Source organism: Rhincodon typus, chromosome 31, assembly GCF_021869965.1.
Source record: "Rhincodon typus isolate 14 chromosome 31, sRhiTyp1.1, whole genome shotgun sequence".
NCBI lineage: Eukaryota > Metazoa > Chordata > Chondrichthyes > Orectolobiformes > Rhincodontidae > Rhincodon > Rhincodon typus.
Genome location: NC_063362.1, coordinates 6,578,376 through 6,593,268, shown reverse-complemented (window position 1 = coordinate 6,593,268; position 14,893 = coordinate 6,578,376). Strand labels below are relative to the sequence as shown.

The 14,893-nt window shown below is 42.1% G+C and overlaps 1 protein-coding gene across 1 annotated transcript in view; it reads right to left on the bottom strand.

The window, feature by feature from the left end:
• Positions 1 to 5,389: 5,389 nt before the first annotated feature.
• slc2a1a (solute carrier family 2 member 1a) overlaps positions 5,390 to 14,893 on the bottom strand; it is a 57,576-nt gene continuing 48,072 nt past the window's right edge. The window contains exons 12-14 of the mRNA XM_048614866.1: positions 11,431 to 11,558; positions 8,596 to 8,785; positions 5,390 to 5,500 (exon numbers count right to left, since the gene is read on the bottom strand). Of these exons, the coding sequence (XP_048470823.1) occupies positions 5,442 to 5,500; positions 8,596 to 8,785; positions 11,431 to 11,558 (377 nt within the window). The 3' untranslated portion in view covers positions 5,390 to 5,441. The remainder of the gene's footprint in view (positions 5,501 to 8,595; positions 8,786 to 11,430; positions 11,559 to 14,893) is intronic.

Here is a 14,893-nt window from a genome sequence, read left to right as displayed (position 1 = left end):
GGGATGGGCTTATGATGCAATAGTAGTGCATTTGACTCCAGATCAGAAGATTGTGTGTTCAAGTCGTGTCAGGCTCAGAAAGCTTGGGGCAGCATGGTGGCTCAGTGATTAGCCTACAGCGCCAGGGACCTGGGCTCAAGCCTGGTCTCAGGCAGCTGTCTGTGTGAGCTTGCACATTCTCCCTGCACTTATGTAGGTTTCCTCCCACAGTCCAAAGATGTGCAGGTTAGGTGGATTGGTAATGCTAAATTGTCCCATAGTATCCAGGGATGTGCAGGCGAGGTGGATCATTCATGGGAAATGCAGGGATAGGGTAAGGGGTGGTGGGTCTGGTTGGGATGCTCTTTGGAGTGTCAGTGTTGACTTGATGGGCTGAATAGCCTTTTCCACACTGTAGGGATTCTATGATTCTAAGGGAAGGAAATCTGTTGCCCTTTCCCAGCCTGACCTACTTGTGACTTCAGTCCCACAGCAACATGCTTGACCCTTGAATGCTCTATGTCATGGCCCAGCAAGTCTCTCAGTTCAAAGGCAATTGGGGATGGGCAACAAATGCTGGCCTTGCCAATGACATACACACCCCTTGAAAGAACAAAGAGAAAAACCGTTAGAGTGTATCACAGGAACCTGGTTGGGAAGCTTTATTGTATCTTAAAGTGATGAATAAATTCATTATCTGGAAAAGCTCACTGTACTATTGCCTACATCCAGCGAATCTTGTTAACAACATGGTGAGGACCATGGTGTAAGATTCCCAAGTTTCACAGAGATGAAGTTTAACCAGTTCGTTGTGTATCCTTTCTGTGTGAGGCATTGATCAATTATCCATTGTTTGTCTGGCTGGATTACTGGTTTGTCTGGCTGGATTACTGGTTTTGAAAGTTACCAGGAACCTAGTGAGATGAATCCAAATGATGATACAAATCCTGCTGTGAAAGATAACCAGTTCCTGAGGGCTGGGCAATGATGGTCTGGGATAACCTGGGCCTTCCTATTTGCACATCATGTTATCAAGGACATGTCAGTAAACCATTGCAGGAAAATGTGTTATTATCAGGTGAAAATGGTTCCTTAACTTCAGGTTTGCTTTCTTCTGCCAGGAGTTTGCCATCAGTTTGGACTGATGAGCCTCTCACATGCTGTCCTGAATCGAATCCACATTGGACCAATAGCAGCTTCGTTTCTGTAGCGGGGAGTGATTCTCCTGGTCAGTCTAGTTGGAGAATGTGCAGTTGGAGAAGGCCATGTATTTGACTGATCCATCAAATTACCATAGTAACAAGATACGACACTCAACCAATAAACTTCAAATGGTGTTAGGGTTTCCAGTCTTTTGACTCTTCCTCAGAACTGGTTCTAGTTCTGAAGAAGGGTCATTGGACTTGAAACGGTAACTCTATCTTTCTCTCCACCAATGCTGCCAGATCTGCTGAGTTTAATAAGAAAGAACATAGAACAGTACAGCACAGGAACAGGCCCTTCAGCTCACTGTATCTGTGCTGACCATGATGCCATTCTAAACTAATCCCATCTGCCTGCACGTAGTCTGTATCCCTCTATTCCCTGCCTGTTCATGTGTCTGTCTAAATGCCTCTTAAACTTTGCTGTCAGACCTGCTTCTTCCACCTTCCCTGGCAAACGTAGTCCAGGCACCTACTACCCTCTGTGTAAAAACCTTTCCTTGCACATCTCCTTTAAACATCCCCCTCCCCCCACCTCTCATCTTAAACCCATGACCTTAGTATTTGACATTTCCACCCTGGGAAAAAAAGACTCCAACTATCCACCTTATTCATGCTTCTCATCATTTTATACACTTCTCTCCGGTCGCCCAGCAGGTTTCTCCAGTAATTTCTGTTTTTGTTTGTTTCAGGTTTCTAGCATCCAGAGTTCTTGGTTTTAATAAACATTGAATGTCAGGCTTTGATCATTATAATAGATTGAGTTCAAATATTTACATTTCTGTATCTTCACACTAAGGAATGATCTGCAGAAACACTAACCAGGTTCTTATCTTACATCTTCAAATGTACGAGCAAAGAACAACAGTAGGCCACTCGGCCCTTCAAGCCTGCTCCTACATTCAATAATTTTGTGGATGAACTGATTTTTAACTCCAACTCTATATTCATTCATAACCCCCGATACTCTTTCATCCCCTTGGTAACCAAGAATCTATCCACCTCTGCCTTAAAAATACTTTATAATTCTGCATTTACTGACTCACTGAACAAGATCAGTATAGCACAGGAACAGGTCCTTCGGCCCATCATGTCTGAGCTGATTCACAACCTTCCGTGAGAAAATATGTTCACAAGAAACCCTGAGGTAGAGATTTGGGTGCACTCATTGATGGGTGACATGGAAGGGAAGGGGGAAGCGGGTATCTGCATCTGTCTGGTGAAGTTCCAGGTAACCCTCAGTGTTGTGTTTGGGCCTCAGTTCCATTAAGCTGCCATGGCATAAAACTGTGTGAAAGTTAACAAAGGATTAAACAGCCACCAATGTCAGCACAAAGGAAGGGCTGGGGAGGGAAGGGAAAATCTATGATGGACCGTGTGAGGAGACAAGGAGGCCAGGGAAGGGGTGAATGTAGGAAGTGATGGTGATAAAAGATGGAAGGGAGCTCACGCCTGCATTCTTTTAATGCTGAGGATGGGAGAAACAATTCTCAGAATCCCTACCGTGTGGAAACAGGCCAAACAGCCCACTAAGTCAACACTGACTCTAAAGAGCATCCCACCCAGACCCACCCCCTACCCATCCCTGGACACTACAGGCAATGTAGCATGGCCAATCCACCTTACCTGCACATTTTTGGACTGTGCGAGGAAAATGGAGCACCCGGAGGAAACCCATGCAGACAGGGAGAGAATGTGCAAACTCCACACTGACAGATGCCCAAGGCTGGAATTGACCTCAGGTACCTGGCGCTGTCAGGCAGTAATGCTAACCACTGAGCCACTGTGCCCTCCTTAATTCTGTTCCTCTCATCTGCATTCAGGTTCAACCTAATTAGAAACTTACTTTTTTGGTAGCAATGATAGATCTGAAGGTACAAAAAAGCTCTTTTTCCCAGCGTAGGAGAGTCCAAAACTAGAGTGCATTGGTTTAAGGTGAGAGGGGAAAGATTTAAAAGGGACCTAAAGGATAACATTTTGATGAGGAAGATGGTGTTTGTTTCGAATGAACTGTCAGAGGAAGTGGTAGAGGCTAGTACAAATACAACATTTAAAAGGCATCTGGATGGGTATATGAATAGGGAGGCATTTACAGGGACATGGCCAAATGCTGGAAAATGAGACTAGATTAATTTAGGATATCTGGTCAGCATGAACGAATTGGACCAAAGGGTCCGTTTCTGTGCCGTAAAGCAATGTGACTCTATCACCTTCCAGCCCTGTCACCCTCAGAAATGATCAATCCTTTAAAGAAGGAGATCCAAACTGGGACTGTGCCTGTTTGAAATTAATTTATGGGATGTTGCTCATTCCTAATTGCCCCTCTTGAATCACTGCAGTCCATCCACTACAAGTGCATCCACAGTCTGTAAGTGAGGGAATTCCAGGCTCTTCACCCAATGACAGTGAAGCAAAGAAATAATAGCATCAACAAGAATATCAAAAGCAATAATAGTAGCGAAAATAAGGATTGGTGCCTTAAAGGATAAACCTTGAGATTTAATAATGGGAAACAAGGTTATAGCAGAGACTTTGCACCAGTATTTTGTATCTGTCTTCACAATGTAAGGCACAAACAGTATCCCAAGATTAGAAAAAAATCAACGGAACAAAAGGGAGGCAGGAACTTAACACAGTCAATATCACTAGGAAAAATGTTTCTGGGAAAACTAACGGGACTGAAAAATCCCCTGAACGTGGCCCTGTATCCTAGGGTTTTAAAAGAAGTGGAGGGTATGGATGAATTGTTTGTAATCTTCCAAGATTCCCCAAATTCTGGAAAGACCCAGGGGATTGGAAAATGGTTACATTAATCTTCTAGAAAGAAGGGAGATGGAAATTAAGAAACTATAGGCTAGTTTGCCTGATATGGCATTGGGAAAATGTTAGAGTCTATTGTGAAGGAAGCAGACGCAAGTCATTTACATGAATCATAATACAACGAGGCAGCAACAACATGGGTTTCTAAAAGGAAAATTGTGTTTCACAGATTTATTAAAGCTCTTTGAGGATGTAACAGCAGGGTGGATGAAGGCAACCGGTAGATGGAATACATTTGGATTTACAAAAGGCATTTGTTAAGGTGCCATATGTACGTTTGGTGCACAAGATTAAAGCTCATGGTCTTGGTGGTGTTATATTAGTGTGATTACAGGATTGGCTGTCTAACAGAACACAGAGAGTTGGGATTAACAGGTCATAGAGTCATAGAGCTGTACAGCATGGAAACAGACCCTTCGGTCCAACTCATCAATGCTGACCAGATATCCTAAATTAATCTAGTCCCTTTGCCAGCATTTGACCCATATCTCTTTAAACCCTTCCTATTCATATACCCATCCAGATGCCTTTTTAACGTTGTAATTGTACCAGCCTCCACCACTTCCTCTGGCAGCTCATTCCATACATGTGCCACCCTCTGCGTGAAAAATTTCCCTTTAGATCCCTTTTGAATCTTTCCCCTCTCACCTTAAACTTATGCCCTCTAGTTTTTGAATCCCCCACCCTGTTGAAAAGACCTTGTGTATTTACCCTATCCATGCCATTCATGATTTTATAAGCCTCTAGAAGGTCAACCCCCAGTCTCTGACTCTCTAGGGAAAATATCCCCAGCCTATTCAGTCTTTCCCGATAGCTCAAACCCTCTAATCCTGGCAACATTCTTGTAAATCTTTTCAAGTTTCAAAACAACCTTCCTATAGCAGGGAGACCAGAATTGCACACAGTATTCCAAAAGTGGCCTAACCAAAAGTGACCTAAACATTTTCAACTTGTCAAAAATGAGCTTATAGAAAGACACAGGGACCAATACTTTGGCCTCAACAATTTATGATTTATATTCGTGATTGAATGGAGGGACCAAATATATTGTGGTCAAATTTGCTGACTATACAAAAATAGGTGGAGTAGGAAACTGAAGATGATACAAACAGCCTGCAAAGGAATGTAGATAGGTTAGTGAGCGGACAAAATATTGGCAGATGGAGTACAATGGAGGAACAGTGAGGCTGTCCTCTTTGGAAAGAAGAATACAAGAGTGGTGTATAATTTCATTGGAGAGAGATTGTAGAATTTTGTGGCACAGAACATGTTTCACAAAACGTTAGTCTGCAGGAACAGCAAGTAATTAGGGAGTGAAATGAAATGTTTTATTGCAAAACCTCACAATCTTTAAAAAGTACTTGGATGAGCACTCGAAATGTCATAACATTCAAGGTTACAGGCCAAGTGCTGGAAAGCTGGTCTTGTGTAAAATTAATATCAGCATTTTGTCAGTGCAGACTCGATGAGCTGAGGGGCCTCTTCTGTACCGTATGATTCTATGATAAGAAGAATACCAACTGAGACAATTGTTTATGTAGGAAGCATTTTTAAAAATATCCAATGGGAAGTAATACAAAAGAAATAACATAAAATGTTGGAGAAACTTCAGTTTTGAAGAAGTCATTTCGACCCAAACTATTAACTGTTTCTCTCTCCACTGATGCTGCCAGACCTGCTGAGTTTCTCCAGTATTCTCCGTGTTTATTTCTGATTTCCAGCATCTGTGCTATTTTGCTTTTATTAATTGTGAGGTTTCTCGCCTCAACTACCCTCCCAGGCGGTCCATTCCAGATTTCCTCCACTTTCTGGGTGAAAATCCTTTTCCTGAAATCCCCTCAAATCCTTCTGCCTATCACTTTAAAAGTGTGATCCCTTGTTATTGCTCCTTCAAATAACAGGGACAGCTGCTTTCTATCTGCTCTGTCCATGCCCCTCAGAATCATATCCATTGATATCAGGCCACCCCCTCAGCCCTCACCAAAGAAGGTCAGAAGTTACACGACACCAGCTTAGTCCAACAGCTCACAAAAAAAAACCCAAGTCTATCCAGCCCCTCTTCATTACTAAACTGATTGTTAATTGATACCATATAAAGCTTCAAACAATTTTTTGGGTGCGAACATTTTCTAATGATTATCTCCTTCTTCTCTGTGTGGGAATGGGTAGATATTCATCACATGGGGCAGTCCTGAAATAGGGTTAAGCCTTTACAAATAGAATATACGACAGCAATCAAGAAGCATCCATATCAGTATCTTCCAAATTTGCAACCTCTCTTACATAGAAAGATGCAGTCAGGAGTCACATGACGCCAGGTCACAAGCTTTCGAAGCGCTGCTCCTTCAGCATTCACTCACTCTGAGCCTACCTGGATGATCACAGTGTTCCTGCCTTGTGTTGCCTTACCTCGCCTTTGTGCACTTTGCCCCATCAGTCAGAGATACCAGTCTCAAACTACTTCTGCCTTGCTATGTCGCTTAGCGCGGACACAAAGCCAGAAACATTGTCCTGGTTCTCAGCAGTCCTCAGTCAAGTCAAGGGGAACTGTCTTTGCTCAGGGAGCCTTGACACAGTAAACCGAGGGCAGCCTGCGTTGCCAGTCCAGGGGCTTGGACAAAGTCAGTCGGGCATTCAGAGTGGTCAGAGTCAGGATGTTCTCCACATAAAGGGTGAGGAGGTGAATGTTGGGCAGCACACCACCCGTCTTGATTATTTTTGCCCTATGGATGACTGCTCAGCTCCTGGAGTGAGAGAGACAGAGACAGCTGTTATGGGAGATGAAAGTGAGTGGCACAACTATTTCCGTTGGTGCATTTGGGGAGGTGACCCGAGTGAGTGGGTAGTGCAGAGTGGTGTTGGGGGTTGGAGTGTGAGAAAGTGGAAGACATGGTGCAGGTAATAGTGAGAGCGGTAGAGCATGAGCCTTGGCATGAGGTGGGTGCAGTGGTGGAGACAGAGTGAGTGTACGGTAGCAGAGGGAGATGGCGATGTGTATGCTGGTGAAGAGGTGATGGACATTCTTCCTACGAGTCTCTACATTCCTCCAGATGGCTAAAAAAACATTGAACTGGGATGTAACTTCAACCCGGTCTGATATTGCTTGCTGTTGGGTCCCTCACTGCTGGTCCAGGGGGAAGAGGAAGTCCTACCTCTGCACTACCCCATCCAGCAGGACCTCTGGATCCCTGCCTGGAAAGCTTCCCCAAGTCTGCCATGTCTGGTGAAAATATCAGGAACTGTGCCAGGCAGATCCTTGTCCAGGGCACAACAAACGTCTAAAGATGAGTTTTGAGGAAGGGTCACCGGACCCAAAACATTAACTCTATTTTCTCCTTCACAGATGCTGCCAGACCTGCTGAGCTTTTCCAGCAACTTTGTTTTTGTTCTAATGATGATGCCTGTATAAGGGATGTCAGTTAATTACGGAAAATCCTGTTGGTAGTGAGTTGTTCTGGGAATGGTGCGAGTTAAGATGGGGCTGCAATTGGATGTGAGGGATGCCCAATGGCAGGGTATTTAGTGAACAAGGTAAGTTTGACAAGATATGGTGAGAAACTCTGCTAGGCCTCAGGGTAAATAAATCCAACACAACTCACACTCAGCCAAAAAAACGTAAGATTCAGCCCTACTGTCATATGGTTGTTGACATGCTTGATTTGCAAAGTGAACACGGGGACCCTACAATCTAAGTTTTCTGCCACTTGGTCACCAAGGTCCCTGCAGTGGGCAACTTATAAACCTTCTGTTTCCAGTGGTAAATGGCTTAGCTGAATCCTCAAACAAAACAACACAAGCCAAATGTCCTAGCCCTGCTCCTATATTTGTCAGTAACACCAATACTTCTATATTGTGAGAAGCAGTAAATTATAAAACTATCGTAGAAATGTACTATTGTAAAATGTCAACTATTGCCTTCATTAGACCCTGGTGTACGTTGACATGTCTTCGCAACTGCATTGAAACAATAACTTGCATTAGGTAGAACCATTAACACAGTAAAATGACCCAAAGTGCTAACAACCATCATCTGTTCCTTCTAGTCTCTCTGGAAAAATTATTTAAGGTCTCTCACTTTAATTCACAATAAGATGTTTGAAATGTATCTCAATTCAAATCATATCAATGGTTTCACTAACCAAACACAGATCTACAGAACAATCTTAACAATAGTGAATTGACTGTCAATATGCTGTGCAATGAATGCCATCTCATGTATAAATATTGTACCTGTAATGTATTAGAGCACACCAAGTCACTTCACAGGAGCATAATCAGATAATAATTGACTCTGAGCCAACAAAGGAGACAGTAGGACAAGAGACTAAAACGTTTGGTCAAAGAGGTAAGTTTTAACGAACATTGTTCAGGACCCAGAAGAGGTGGAGAATTGGAATGTTTTAGGGAAGTCTACTAATTCAGCAGTCCTTTATAATAACAGACCCATTTATTTTCAATGAGTTAGCACTTTTTCTGCAATGAAAGACAAATGTGATAGAGATAAACTCTTGTACTTGATGCTTATACCACTCCTCACCCAAAGGATATCTTGGATTTGACTACAGTCTTGTGCTCTTCACTACCTTGCATTCACCTGTATTCCTCTTGTGCAATTCAAGGTGCTCTGATTCCAGTTTAATTTCAGTTTTGTTCCTCTTTGCAAACATTTGGCTGATTTCCAGAAATGTTTTGTTTTTTGTTTCGGGAACGATGATGAAGATGAAGACAAAGGTTGCCAAGCAGATGCCTCCAAAGATGATGAAACTATATTCACCGAGTCCTTTCTGAAAGAGAAGGTTTTTGGAAGTTAACCATCTAAGGAATATAAGTATACAATTATTTCCCAATTTCCATTCCCAGTCATTAATGAAATATCCAACTGAATATCAAGATGATGAACAGATGTAGCTATCAGCAGTAACTTCTAAACCTCAACTTCTAACACCTAGGTCAGGGGAAGTCTGCACATGAAGTTCCCTTCTAAGCCAGACACTATCCTGGCTTGGAACTATATCACTTGTTCCTTCTCTGTCACTGGTTCAAAATGCAGGAACTCCCAAACATTGTTGTAATTATCCCAAAACATCATGGACTGCATCAGGTTCAGGGGATGTCAGATTTAGACCTGTTAATTTCCACGGTACTTGTTCTCTGGCGGTTGTGGTTGTTTTAACTTCTTCTCTGCAGCTGGCCCCTGGATTTTGCATTTTTCTTGGGGTGCTTTTTGTATCTTCTACCATGGAGGGTGCATATAAAATGTTTGTTCAAAGTATCTGTATTTCCTTGTTTCCCATTATTAACTCTCAGTCTCATCCTCTAAGGGCTCAATGCTTATTTTAGCTACCCTTTTCCTTTGCATGTAGTTGTAAAGGGTCTTCCTATTTTTAATTGTTTTGCTAGTTCACTCTCAAATTCTAATCTTCCCTTTCTACAATCAACTTTTGCTTATTTCTAAAAATATTGCAATCTTTTGGCCGACTCTAATCTGTGCAGCATTGAATGTGTTTTTTTCAATTTGATATAATTCATAACTTCCTTGATTAACCATGGATGGTTCATCCCTAATGTATAATATTTGTGTCTTAAAATCACCTTAAATATCTTCCACTGCTAATCTCCATTTTACCTTTTAATCTATTTCCTGGGCTAGTTCAGTCAATTCTATCTTTGCGCTTGTATAATTACTTTATATAATTTTAAATACTTAGTTTCAGCTGCAAGTTTCTCACCTTCAAACTTAATATGAAATTCCTTCATGATGGGAATAGTCTTTACTAGAGAATCACTTAGAGTTATAGAGTCATAGAGATGTACAGCATGGAAACAGACCCTTTGGTCCAACTCGTCCATGCCGATCAGACATCCTATATAAATCTAGTCCCATTTGCCAGCATTTGGCCCATATCCCTCTACACCCTTCCTATTCATATACCCTTTTAAATGTTGTAATTGTACCAGCCTCTGCCACATCCTCTGGCAGCTCATTCCAGTCTATTCAGCCTCTCCGTTTAGCTCAAACCCTCCAACCCTAGAAACACCCTTGTAGATCTTTTCTGAACCCTTTCAACTTTACTGTGAGGTCATAAATTAATCCTGTCTCACTACTTATTACTAGGTCTACAATACCCGTTTCCAATTAGTTCCAGAATGTACTTCTTAGAAACTATCCCAAAAACACTTTATGAACTCTTCCTTCTGGCTAGCTTTGCCAATTTTATTTCTCTATAGGTCAAATAAAAATAAAAATTACTCGTTATTAATTGTAGTACGTCTCTTACAAACACTAATTTTCTTCTTGATTTGTTGATTTTTTTCTCTGGTGTGGTTAGATAGGTGATATATAAATTACTCTCACCAATGACTTCTATCTTTTGCTACTTTTTATCTTCACTTAAATGGATGCTACATCTTGGCCATTTGAACCAAGATCATTCCAGAGTACTGCACTGATTACCTGCTTTACTAACAGAGTCACTTCATTCCCTTTTTCTTCCTTCCAATCCTTTGAAAGGGTTGAGTATTTTTGAATATGTACTTCTTTGTAGGCCATCTCCTGACTATGTAATGATTTTCATCTCATACCTATTTATTTTTACTTGTACCCTCAATTCATCTACCTTATTGAAAACGCTGTCTGTTTTCAGACAAAGAACCATTATTTTTGTCTTTTTACATTTGTTTCCTATTCCAACCCTATCTGCTGATGTGCTCTTATGTTTGTGCATTCTGTCCTATTGTATATTTCTATATATATAAATAAATGAGCAATTAAGTTATACGTTGAGCTGAGTGAACAGTAGAACAACAAGCGTTAAAGGCAGTATATCCTCTGTACGAACGAATTGTGAATTTGCTTATCCACGCCAAAAAATAAGTAATAACAAAAATTGACATTTGCGGACAACATTCACATATCCGTGATTTTTAACCTACTTTTAAATGAGCTCCACACTGGAGGCTTTCACCATCCATTGGGGTTCCTCAGGAATGGAACCCTCGTGGATATAGAGGAATGACTGTGCATACATTTACTTCTCTATCTGTATCCCATTTAGACACACCTCAACCAAAGAAGGAGTTAGATGTAGTTGTTAGGGTTAAGGTGGTCAAAAGGCAAGGGAAGAAAGCACAACAAAGTACTGAGTTATGTGATCAGCCATGATCTTATGGAAAGGCAGAGCTCAATGGGCTGAATGGCCTCCTCCTGCGCCTATTTTCTATGTTTCTTAGGTCCAGAACCAGGGCTCAGAAGCACAAGTTTTACAATTTCTCTCATTCCTAATTGGCCGTCGTCATCGTTTCTCCCAGGGAAATTTTCTGATTTGGGTTAGCAGTGCTTGGTAATCAGGTTCAAACCTCCCGGAGTAGATTGCAAAATATTAAGGTCAACATTTAGACCCCAAGTAAGTGAATGTTGGATGACACTTACCTCTAAAAATGGGAAAACAAGACCCACAGTGAAGTTGGACAACCAATGCACTGACCCTGCCACCATGAAAGCAGCTGGCCTGGAAGACTGACGAAACATTTCTGTTGTTATCACATATGGGATAGGGCCTTGAATTGAGAAAGGTAGAATGAGTGCAGTTAGTGACAATATCAGATATTCCACAATGTTTTTCCAAAATTAATGGGGAGGCGCTGGACTGTTAATCTAGAGACCCAGATAATGTTCTGGGGACCTGGGTTCGAATCCCGCCACGGCAGATGGTGGAACTTGAATTCAATAAAATATCTGGAATTAAGAGTCTAATGATGACCATGAATCCATTGTCGATTGTTGGAAAACCCCATCTGGGTCACTAATGTCCTTTAGGGAAGGAAACTGCCATCCTCACCTGGTCTGGCCTACATGTGACTTCAGGCCAACAGCAATGTGGTTGACCTGTAACTGCCCTCTGGGCAATTAGGGATGGGCGATAAATGCTGCCTTGCCAGCGATGCCCTCATCCTGTGAATGAAAAAACAAATCAACCTCCAAAACATGTAAGAGCAAAGTCATGGAAGATCAAAAGTCTTTGCCCTGTCTGAAAATCCTTTGTTGAATCTCAGGTTCAGATTCAATCTTGGCTGGTGCCGCGGCTCTAACCAACTGGAAAAATGGACAGGATTCTTCCTATTCTTTCTATTCAATATTGGGATGTGGGATTTGCTGACTGGGCCAGCGTTTATTGCCTTAGAGAAGGTGATGCGAGCTGCCTTCTGGAACCTATCTAGTCTATCTAGTGTAGGGGTACCCGCAATGCTGAAAGGGAGGGAGTTCCAGGATTTTGACCAGCGACACTGAAGGAACTTGGAGGTGAGGGTGTTCCCATGTATCTGCTGCCCTTGTCTTTCTAGGTGGAAGTGGTTGTGGATTCAGTGGGAAATGACATTGAATATCAAGGGTTTAGATTCGGTCTTGTTGCAGATGGTCATTGCCTGGTGGTTGCGTTGTGTGAATGTTACTTGTTACCTGTCAGCCCAAGCCTGGATATTGTCTAGGTCTTGCTGCATTTGGACAGAGACTGTTTCAGCATCTGAGGAGTTGCAAATGGTGCTCAATATTATTTAATCATCAGCAAGAAATCCCCACTTCTGACTTTATGATGGACCGAAGGCCTCTTTGAGGGATAGTCTTATCTGAGGCAAAATATCACATTTTCATCCTGTACCACTGTCATGCAGCCAAATTGCTACCATGAAGTTATATTATGTAGAAACATGGACGTACACTCCAGGTCCGATGTTGTGCGAAGCTCAAGACCACCAAGCTGCCATTACAAAAATGGGGCTTATTTTCATTGATTAGAATGATCCAACAGTGGATAATCCATACTTGTGTTTCTAGGCTGATATTACAGAATTTAGGTGAGAATCATAGAATGCCCACAGTGTGGAAGCAGGCTATTCAAAAACTACACAGACCCTCCAAAGAACATCCCACCCAGACCCATGCCCCTATCCTATCCACACATCCCTGAACACTATGGGCAATTTAGCATGGCCAATCCACTTAACTTGCACATCTTCGGACTGTGGGAAGAAACCGGAGCACCCAGCACAAACCCACAAAGACACAGGGAGAACATGCAAACTCCACACAGACAGCTGGGATTGAACCAGGGTCCCTGGCACTGTGAGGCAACAGTACTAACCACTGAACCACCATGACACCTGTGAGCTGGTGAGTATATATTGTAAAATACAAGTTGTGTGCAACAGATTACATAGACAAATGCAATTTGTTTTCCTGTCTGCCATTGTCAATGTTTGTTCATATGACTTCAAGAAATTGCATTTCTACAGAACATTTCACAATGTCAGGTTGTCCCAAATTCTCCACTGCTTTTTTAAGCTGTCAAGTCGGTCACCACTTACAATGAGATTTTTAGCAGAGGTCACAACTTGATCATTAAAATACATCTAGATTTTCAAGTAGGCCTCAAGCACAAACTTAATCCTTGATGGATGTTCACATTAATCACATTGAATCGTGAATTTAAACTCCAGTGTCTGTAATTCTCTCTTAAACCTCTCTTCTCTCTTGTTTTCTCTCCTCCTCTAAGAAGTTCATTAAAGGTCTTAAATCTCTTTGACCAAATGTTTGGTCATCTGTCCAGGTGTCTCCTTACATGGCTCAGCATCAAATTTTGTTTAGTTTATGCTCCTATGAAGCATCTTGAGATATTCACTGCATTAAAATTGCAATTCGTCAGGGTACAAACTTTTCCTCTCTTTCATTTCTATTTTCAATGTAAATAGGTCAAACTTGCTTTTTCATTTATAAAAGACATTTTTATTTCCCCAGTCTGCCTATCATCCCAGCCAAGGGCGGTCAAATGACTGTCCCCAGGCCACCTGCCAATGCTAATCAATTACTGACCCCGTGTCCTTCTATTTTATGGCACAGCAAGTTAAAGGAACAACACTTCCCTAGAAATACTGCACACTCTTGGGATGGCAGGGCTGGGAGCAGGAGGCAGATGAATAGGATACAGAAATAAAACAGATAAATTAAACTTTTGGACATGCAAAGAAAAGCCTCAGAGAAAACTTTGGCTGTGTAATGGAACGAATGCTTTGATGGTTAAAGAGCAATGTTCTGGCCCTAAGTCAGCAAGAGATTCTGCAGTCTCAAGTTCCTTTCAGCCTGCCCTGTGAATCTGCTCAGCAGATTAGTGCTGATCTGCTGGCTTCAGGCCCCTAGGGATTTATCCATGCTGCGTGCATCCTCCTGATGGATACCATCCCTCAGCCATAGGGATCACTGAGTCATTCAGGTCTGGTCAATGCAGCAAGCTTGGCTGTCCTGAACTTCTTTGCAGACAAGCTGTGACTAGGATTTCCCATGCAGAATGGCGTTCACTGGATAAATATAACAAAGTTTCCTTTTCACCCTATTTTTTTTACATTCATGGGCCAGCATTTATTGCCCTTCCTGAATTCCTCACAGGGTAACCACATTGCTGTTGGTCTGGAGTCACACATAGGCCAGACCAGGTACGAATGGAAGTTTCTTTCACTAAAGGGCATTAGTGAACCAGATGGGTTTTCCCCCGACAATTAACAATGCTCATCATTAGACTCTTAATTCCAACTTTTTATTGACTTCAAATTCCACCACCTGCCCTGGCAGGATTTGAATCCAGGTCTCCAGAACATTACTTGGATTTCTGGATACACAGTCCAGCGATAATACCACAAGGCCATTGCCTCCCATACTTTATTCCATCCATTCAACGTGACCCTCTCGTTCACCCACTGAGGCCTCCAACTGTTTCTTTAATAATTTCAGAGGTGTAACCTTCCCTAACCTGTATAAATAATCTCTCTGTGGGCTGATTGCTTCGATGGTTTCTAAAAAATGCCATTGGGTCTTTGATGTTCACCTAGAAACGCATCTGGCTACA